The 10,381-nt window shown below is 35.7% G+C and overlaps 1 protein-coding gene across 1 annotated transcript in view; it reads right to left on the bottom strand.

Annotated features, from left to right (window-relative positions):
* LOC106463226 (TBC1 domain family member 15-like) overlaps positions 1–10,381 on the bottom strand; it is a 120,563-nt gene that overhangs the window by 48,649 nt on the left and 61,533 nt on the right. The window contains exon 8 of the mRNA XM_013923221.2: positions 2,337–2,440. Coding sequence (XP_013778675.1) covers positions 2,337–2,440 — 104 coding nt within the window. The remainder of the gene's footprint in view (positions 1–2,336; positions 2,441–10,381) is intronic.

Below are 10,381 nucleotides of genomic sequence, written 5' to 3'. Positions count from 1 at the left end.
TACAACATTATACAATAGAAAATTGGCCCCTCTTTCAGAATTCGTTGATAGTTTTCTCTTACATTTCATTATATATTACCTATAACCAATAGAAAGTCAAGATTTTTATGTCCCAAATGACCTATTGTATAATGTTGTATTCTGAACAGAATATCGTCAATTTCACTCACAGTACAAGATTCGTTACAGTAGGAAAGTAAACGACTAGCTTGGATAAATAATAACGAAAATGAAATAAACATGATTGTATAAAATTAAGGAAGTGTGTATTAACAATAACATAAGTATGAGACGTGATGTATGGAAGAAAAAACAATATAGATAAACTAATGATTGATATACCAATAAGATGAACTACAAGTAATCCTAATATAACAAATACCATGGTAAGCCTAAGCGATTGGTATAGGAGAAAAGATACAACTAAGACTAACTGCTAACCTAAACTATGAGTATTAACCAATCTAATGAAACGTATTTTATGGAACCCAAATAACTACAGATAATAATATTAACAATACCATTATTCCAAAATCATAACAGTAGAACATCTTATCTTCCCAAAGTCAGTGGACTGTATTTAAAATATATGGGCCCCCAAACTTGAGGCGAGGCCTGATGAAAGTCAGTTCATTGGACGATCGATTTACTGAGGAAATAAAACCGGAAATCTTCCCGCGGACAACAACTTGAAGCCTGTGTAAATTTGGTAGTAGAACATATAACCTCTGAAGTGGTAGCATAGAATTCATTATGCAAAATGAATAACCAAACACAAATGTGTCAGCAGAAACAAATAAAAAGTTTTTATAATAAAGTAATAAGTTCCATAACCAGGTAGAAATATAAAATAATTCCACTTCAGAATAACTCAACAATTCACAAATATCAGTATTGTATAATAAGGAGTAAACTTATTGAGAGAAATTAACACAAAGATACAGAAAAAAATTAAAATGGAACACTTGAAGAGAGCAAAAACTAAATGTTACAACACGAGTACTGCCAAAACAAGAAGTGATAGTTTAGTAGAATTGAATAGAGGGAGTCACATGCGTCAAGAGAGTGTGTCGTGCTCTTATTGGTGGAAGGTTGTCACATGATAATTTGCATGTGAGATGCATTAGAATTAGTCATTCCAGATGGGTGGGAGTTTCAAGGCTTGTGTCATGCGCAAAATTTTGTTTTGCATATAGAGGGCAGCACTGAATGAGAATAGCTATTTATGAGAGAAGAGAATGTACTCTATCGGAAAGGAGTTTAAAAAGTTTGTTGTTGCTAAATGGTTAATGTAACACTGTAAAAGGTCATGACACTCCAGATGCATAGGGTTAACAACAGTTATAACCTACTATTCTACACAAAATATCAACTTTAATAATTTTTGTGAAGAAAAAGACAAATACAAACTTTCTCACAACAGTCAAGAAAGTGTGCTTAAATGGTATTCTCTATCAACTAGCATTCAGTAAATATAACATCTTTTAATGGAAGGTTTTAAGAGTAAAGACATGTTCTTTAAATTTACTAATTCTGGTTGTAACCAACTTTCTGGTATATACTTTTCTATATATGTTTTACAAGCAAACTTTACTTTTTTACAGTCCTCTAATGGCTCTGGTTCAGCAGTGCGTCTGAGGGCTTATAACACCAAAAGCTTTACCACAGCATTTGTGTGAACGAAAAAAAAAAAAGGTCCCTTCCATCGTACATCAGCTTTATGTTGCTATTACTTCTGATGAAATGGATTTTTGAAACTTAAGTTTATTTATTTCTTTGCAAAACACGAATGGATATTAGAAATATCTATCTTTTTCTGGGTTAATTATAAGTAGTAATAGTAATATTTAGTATTTTTGTGTAAAGCTACAAAAAAATCTATCTGTGCATATCCATTGGTAATTTTGCACTAATGGACTAGATAGAAGGTATCTAGTTAAATGCAGCTACCTCTAACTCTTGGGCTGCTCTTATCTGGTCATATAGTATAATTTGACTGTCACTCTTATAATGCACCCACAGCTTCACAGTGTGGGAAAATGTAATGTAAACCATTAACTTTGGATTCACAGTCTAGGCATACTAACCACTAAGCTGCACCTGGCCTTATGGGTTTATTAAATTCCAATTAAGACATTCTAAACCAAAAATACCACTAAGCCTGGAGATGTTATCCAACCCTTATTTTCTAGATTATAATAGATCAAACATAAGAACAGTTTAAGATCTGGTAAATGGACTTAATGGCTAGTAATTTTTGGATACCCGAAGATTTAAAAATATTCTGTTGAAAAATGAAAATAAAAAATTTAAGAAAATATATTTCAAGTACTCACATTTTTTTCTTCCTCAATTTTTCACGCTCTTTTTTTGTAGAATTGAAAGGAAAATATCCCAGAAGGAACTTCCACACTTCTTTCCGTAATGAATTTAATAAACCCTGAAATCAAAGACACACAAAGAACAATATGTAAGTCTAAGTACAAGTGTATCTAACAATCAATAATGACTCAAGTTTAAATTTTCTCAAGCATGTTTCTATATTCATTTTGCTAAATATGGTATTTTAAGGAAGTGATTCTTTCAACACTATAAAATTTTAAGTTTTAAAAATTTACTGGAATTCAGGCTTTGATACAATTGTGTGAAATAATGGTATAATAAAGTTACATATAAAAATAACAGTATATTTTACAATATCATAAAGAAAAATAACAGTTTCAAAATCTTTAATTCCTCTATTACAAAGGTATCTAACCAACATATATGATCTAAGTATGGATCTTGTGACTGTTGGAAGTAATACAGGCCTGTGAATTTAAACTTCATAAAAGTTGTTTTGGTTTTAATAATGGAGTTTCCATAATTCAGAAGAAAAAAAACTCACTTAAATCAAATTATTATTTCATTTACCACACTGAATATTTTTTATTATTACGTTTGTTAACAAAAATAAAAACAAACTGAAGAAAAGGGAAGAACACTGATGTCAAACGAATATACATCTTCATTAATCCTGATTTATTTTTGTGAAATCTACATCTTTTAGCCTCAGAACTATGTGTTGTGGTCTTTCTTTTATGTATTGCATTATGAAGTTTTGTGAAAAATCTGTATGTGATAGAGAAAAATGGATATCATTTTCAGATTCAGTGGACAGAAATTACTGTAGAACACCTAAAAAGTTCAAAACAATAAAACCATCGCAGGCCTGTGATGTCTGAAAAAATAACTGAATGATATATTTTTAATTATGATTATTATAAAATGCTATACCAAAATGTACCCACATAAACAATTAACAGCTACAGAAGTTGTAGTAAACAACAGGTTTTAACAAAAAAACTCTTGTATTATTTAAAATTTCCAGTGTAATTTTCCTAAGAACTTAAAGAAGTAATTAAAGATCTATAAAGTAATTTCAACGATCATACACTTATAATTTCTGGTGAATCAAGACTTTCTCAGGATATCTGTCACAAGTTTACGGATCCAAAATGTCTTTCATATTTACATATAACCAGTTGTCTATTAATTGCAATTGTTTTAAGCCTAGAAATAATAATATTATGATAACTTTTGCCCAACTTAGGCTGAAAAACAATATTCCCATAGCAATACTATTACATTTCTTAATTTTTTTGTTAACTAACTTTGTTCCCAAATAACAATTCATGATGTGATTGTTGAGCTTGAGAAAAAGTTATCTCTTACCTTATCTGAAAATATATTTCCAATGGATACCCACCCTCATACATCTGCTTGCGAGCATTGCATGACACTAGCCTTGAGCTAACTCCCACCTAAAAAATCAAGTGTTGAACATGAACTGTGCTAATGTATGATGACATAATCATGCAACAATAGTCCTCCACCAATAGGAGGGTGATACAACTTCCTTGAGCAGTAACTACCCTTAAGCACTTGAACTCGAGAGAACTTCATTCTTGAACAAGGTAAGAAAAAAATACTCTGGAAGTGATGAAGACAGGTAGGAAAGTGTGTAGAGGTACTACCAGAAATACATTTTCAGTGTAAGAAAATGTTAATTTCTGAGATGATACCTCACCTCCTTACACAGGAAAACTAGATTCCTGCATTGAAGTGATGGAGGAGCCTGTGCAAAAAATTAAACATAGATTACAAAGACACACCCATAGGAGACCAAAAAGAAACAAAGGGAAAGGAGAAATAACCCCAAGTGTCACAGGGATGGGAAGATTAGATCATGAAAAACTGAGGAGTTGCACACAAGTGGTTGGCAAGACAAGAAGTGTAGGGTAGTTAAGGCATGATCAGTTCATATAGTGTGTGCTCACTGAACTCAACTGGACAGGCTCTTGCTGCAGGGCAAGGGCACACTAGCTTTTTGAGGGGTGACGCGCACTGAACACAGTGTCACCACTGCCCTACTTCTCACAGGTGCAATACAGAATAATGAGGAACTTTCCAAGGTCCACCACCCCAGTGGATAGGATCTTGTAAGTAACAAGTGTCTCCTGTGCTCCAATGGAAGACCTGCCGGAAAGGTCTTTTACTGGAGGCAGTGCAATGGATGACTATAAGACTATAAATTTTTAAAAGTTGGCAAGCACAAGCCAAAGAAGTGGGCAAACACTTTCTTGGTGTTGGCTTTTTCCATGGTAGTCCATGGAATGGTATAGTATGGATGAGGCAAATGAGTAGTGTGAATACCATGAGGATACCTCTAGTGGTCTTGTGGATCACTCCATCTTAACACATGTCACTGGTATAGCAAGGGCAGATTGGTTGAGCACTTTCTGTTACCCTTTCACTTTCTGCTTGATGTAGGTTTTAAGAAATAAATATACCCTGGGAGGCAACATCAGTTACTTGGTGGGATCTGATAAAGGTGAAAAGGGTACTGAAAAAGAAAATATACTTACCCTTCTCAAAGACATTGTGTAGATTAATCCTCTAACTATGGTCTTGGCTGAATCTGTGACCCCAAATTAACCTTTATACTTGCCATATTATAACTTATAATATGTTATGTGTATCTTCATGAAATTTTGGAAGCTTTCATTAAGCATTAAGTTTTTCTAGACATAAAATCAGAATTCACTAAAAATTTCTCCATGAATATATGAATTCACCAAAAACTTCTCCATGAATATATGAAGTAAATGTGTTAACTGCTCTGAATGCAGAGTGATTTTCATGTTAAAATTAAAAATAGCTTTCTTCATCTGAAAAGTCTCAAATTTCATTTGTGTAACCTCTAAAACTTCCTAAGTAAATTTCAAACATTCTTTTCAGCAAAAATTTATATTTTATCTGATATTTTCTCTACTCTAACTCTATACGAAGTTGGTCTATTCGATCGAACTCACAGCCACCATAAAAAATATGAAATAAATCTAAATTATTATTTTTTCTTTCTAGAATGACTTCAAACTGTAACACGAAACAACAAGTGTTTATTCTAAATAGCTTTAAATTTGCCTTTTTTTTTTGCTGTTGACTATCTACTTTTTATACTAATGGCACTATTGCACTAAATGTTTTATGTAATTAAATAATGCCCCAAAGAACACAGAATAATACCATGCATAAAGCAGACAATGTTCCATAACTATCACAATTTTTCTGGCTTTCTAATTATGCAACATGAGCCATTAAAAATTTAGCTAAGCTCATTTATGTGTTTCTCATGGGAATAAAGTTTAAACTGGAAGCAAAATAAACAATTTACTGTATTAAAAACATCGTAATATAATACGTCATTTGACTTTCTGTTGGTGATAAATAATATAGCATTAAATAACAGAGAAGATGTGCATGGCAAGAGGGGTCTGATTTTCTATTTTATGGTTCTGTAACCAAATAAGATTGAAGCCTATAAAAATTGCCTGAGCAATGATAATATTATAATGAGTAATTTATGTTAACTTTCATACCACTTGGAGAAGTGGAAAATAAATTAGTGAATAGGGGATACCTAGAGAGCAAGTATGTCCCAATTCTTATAGTAGGGGAAATTGAGGACTTTTTTAAATATTGCTTTATAAAATTAAGAACTTAAAAACTTATGTAATATTTAAACTTGGATTATTAGCTTCGTTTGGATACCAAGTTTATTTGTATACCATAAAGAAATCCCAGAGAACATAATACAGCCAGATGGCGAAGATAATGAGTAGCAAATTTGTGGGGTCATCCATATGCCAGCTTGAAGGATCTTGTACAAAAATAAAAAAAGATGCAATAGTTTGAGACCGGTGATGAACTGGATGTGATGAAATGTGAAAAATCCTGCATGTGCAAACATCCAGGGGAAGAATACACCAATTAGAGGAGTTGATGGAGCCAACCAGTCAGGGTAGAAGGCAAAGAGGTTCCTGAATGAAGATAAGTCACAGGGCAGAAAAAACAACAATGGTTGTGCCAAGTAACACCAAATAGTACAGACTGGACAAAAGAGATGATCTGGGTCTAAATGAGCATAGAAGTGGGAAAAAGAAAGGAGAGAGAAAGGAAAGGCCCAGTCTGGGTAGAGGAGTAAAGAAGTACAGTGAAAGGGAGTGTGGGAAGCATAAATGGGATAGACACCCAAATGACAGCAACCACATGGAAGGAAAGAGACATGAAGCTAATGACTCAAACAAGGCACGTCTGAGAGCATGCAAAACCACATTAAGGTCCCAATCAAATATGGGGGTTGGTGAAGAAGGAAAGATCAGAACAAGTTGGAGAGGACAGAGGAATAAAACACCCCGTGGTAATAGGAAAAATGAAATGTAATGGACAAAGCCACCCAATAACCAGATATGGTGGAGTCTAACAATCCATTGTTGAACAACCATGTAAAAAAGGCCAAAAGGTGGGCCACAATAGGATGGCCTGCAGGAAGGGAGTGACAGATGGACCAATCTCAAAAAACTTGCCACTTTTGTTGACAGACTGACAAGATGAAGAATGATTGGAATAAGACAAGAAAAAGCTACACAGTTGGAGAAAGAAAAACAGGACAAATCCCAAAAAGGAAGATACCCCTGGGTGAAAAAAATAAATATGTGTGAGGATGAAGTAAAAGAGAGAGGGAACTGGTTGGGGTGCCTGGATGCCAATTGACTAAGGAGAAGAACCCAGGGTTGTGCAGGCCAACAAGAAGCCACCACCAGGAATCGACAAGGAGTGTTGCATATCAAGATGAAGACACGGGGAAGGAGACAAAAAGGAGGACAGACATACAGCAAAAAAATGAGAAACTGGGAAACCCGAAGAGTTGAAGCTTGGCATTGAAGAGCATGGTGAAGGCATCATTGAGGGGCTTTCCCAACTAAGAGAAAACCCAATGAAAAACCTAAGGGTGGAGAGACCACTCCATGTGTAAAATCTGGTCCAGTCAAGAGAAGTGATTCACTACCAGGTTCAGGGACCCCAGCACATGACAAGCTATGAGACGTACTCAGCAGATACGAGCCGAAAACAGCAGGTCCAATGACTGGAAGCAAAGAATCCTGGAATGGGTATCCCATTGATGACTGATGTAAGAAATGACTGTAGAATTGTTGGAGTGGATCATGACCATTTGATCCATGAGAAAGGGTAGGAAATGAGAACATTGATGACGAACTGCAAAAAGTTTGAGCACACGTGACTGAAGTCATGTTGTCATTCAGAGATGCACCCCAGTCCATCACTGAAGCATCGGTGAAAAGGTAAAGATCTGGTTTTAGGGGGGGGAGAGCAAACCACTGTGGCATCGGCAAGGTCAAGCCCTACTGGTCCTACAAGTTCACTGGAGAAGGCACATATGCATGCAGCCCAAAGGAACTAATGGTTCCAGGGAAGCCAGAGTCCCCAATGAGAAGCACAAACTTTGTGACTAGACATTCAATTCCTTGCAGGTGAAATGGAGAAGGCTAAGCCCAATTGAGATGAGAGTTGAAATACATGCTTAGATGTACCAAGTATTAGGTAGACCTGAGAAGAGGAGAAACTAATCTTCCAGGTAATAATTGAACCTGAGGTCCAACCCATGAATGTGGCAAATGAATGCCCCATGACTCAATTGAAGACATAAGGGGCAGATGCAATGCCAAAAGAAAAAGCACAGAACTTAAAGATTTGATTCTGATGAACAAAAAGTAGAAAACATTTGGAGGATGGGTAAATTGGGATGTGTAGAAGAGTGTCCTATACATAAACCTTGGTCATACATAGACTTGGTGAAAAGGACCACTGCAAAGAAAAGAAACCCTCCATTTGGAAAAGTAGGACAACTAGAAAACATTTGAGAGATGACAGGTCAATAACGGGATGTTAGTCCCCAGTCTTCTTAGGGACAACAAAGAGATGAGACTAATAACTCAGAACAGGAGTAAATACCCTCTCAATGGCATTCTTGACCAAGAAATCCAAAATCACATCCTTGAGACAATGAAGAGAAATAAGGTCAGAGAGAGAAGGGAAGGAAAAGGTGAAAAAGAGAAGTGGAGATATAGACCATAGTTGAGAGCCAGAAAAACAGAGACCAAAGGCTAGTGAATCAAGACAGATAGTCACCCACTGGGCTAGATCTGACAGGATAGTCACAAACAAAACAAGTCAGGAAGAGGGAGAACAGGAAGCTGGAATAGGAATGGGAAATGAAGATGGAACAGGTTGAGGAAAACGAACATAAAGGTGAAGTTGAGAAAAAACATCAGCAAGAATAGCATCCCAACCCAACAAGTCACAACAGCAGAGAAATCACGTAAAAAGGGATATATAGCAGATGTATTACGAGCCAAAGTGGGAAAAAGGAGTGTATAAGCCTCTCCAGAAAACCCACCAGCAACACAATGAAGTGCCTTAAACATAAGATAAAGAGGTGAGAGGTAACACAGGAGATTGGTAAAAAAAGATGAAGGCGAGGAAACTGGGCATTAGAGGGTGAAATAGAAGTTAAGGGATTTGCCCCCTAAATAGGCAAAAGAGATTCTAAAGATTGGGAATAAAGGAAAGAAAAGGAAGAATGGCTGTAAATCAGGACAAAACAGTCGAGAAGAGCAAAGCACGTAGGTACAGGTGTACAGTTGTTCTAGAAATTATTATATATGAACTTTAATATCAGGTAAAAGAGGAAAGACAAAAAAAAATCTTGAGAATGAGTATCATGTAGTAAAAAATAGAAGGAATCAAAAGACAGGCAAGAGAGTAAAAATAGAATATCTGAGAAATCATGTCTAGAAAGAGGTTAGAAGATTGAGGATTTTCTTCTACCAATAAAGCAGCACCCAAAGCAAACACTGGTGGAGGAAACAGCTGGTCAAAAATCATCATCATCATCTTGGTCATGGTTAAACTGAGGAGCAGGAACATCATCCGAATGGAAAGAAAAAGGAAACCCAATGTACATGAGGAAACCCAAAATGCATTGAACAATGGATGTAGCATCCTCATAAGACAATGAGCACCCAGTAGCTACAGAAGACACCAGTCTTGTGTTAGTAACATTGTCACCATCATGGGACAAAGTAGAAGCTACCAACACTTGAGAACTTATGTAAGGTACTTTTTTTTGATACTGTAATAAAGAAATAAATAGTTAAACTACAACAAGATTTAAGTTTCATTAATTAGAGCAAATTTCACAGAAGTTAACATTTTGTAACACTGAAAGGCTATCTCGACCTTGATTTGCTCTCTAAGCATTGCTAAAGTTTCCAAAAGTGCACCAGTCTTTTATACCCCTTCATTTTTGCACCATTCAAAAAACGTGCTGATCATGTGACTACCCACCACCAATCATACTGTGCCATCAATACTAGCGCAGGTAGCTCCCTCTACCATTTCAGCACAATCCTCACTTTCGAGAATTGGCAGATACAAACTAGAAACACCGGCATATCAGTGGGGGAAGAAGGGCGGGAAGTTGATGAGAGGAGGTAAGTACCTATCAGAAATACACTGTCAGTATTAGAAAATGGTAACTTCCATAACAGTACTACTTCCACTGCAAAGGTTGAGAGGCTGGTGAAGGCACAACAGCAGTCAAACAAGGAGAAAACAACCGCCATGAAAGAACAGGTGTGCCATAAATAGAAAGGAGTATAGCACTATATCTGGAACAGGTATGCTCTGTGACACAATAATAGTTAGAATATAGGAAGCTGCCTGATAATTAGATATAAGTATAGGTGACTGGGGCTAAAGGACTGGAAATGTATATGTATAGGCCAAGTGCAGTTCCCTCAGGCAAAAATACATACAGTTAAAAACATCAGTGGAAGCACCTTGCATAAGTTTGTAAGATCAACAGGTCAGTAGGGATGGGCAGAAATCCCCATCTGCTTTACACATGAAGTCTATGAGTGATGGTCCTTTATATATGATACAATGATAATAATAATAAAAAATAAATGAATAAATA

The sequence above is a fragment of the Limulus polyphemus genome, unplaced genomic scaffold, assembly GCF_000517525.1.
Source record: "Limulus polyphemus unplaced genomic scaffold, Limulus_polyphemus-2.1.2 Scaffold1352, whole genome shotgun sequence".
NCBI classification, from domain to species: Eukaryota; Metazoa; Arthropoda; class Merostomata; order Xiphosura; family Limulidae; genus Limulus; species Limulus polyphemus.
The sequence above is the reverse complement of the archived record's forward strand: the minus strand, read 5'-3'. Positions and strand labels throughout refer to the sequence as shown.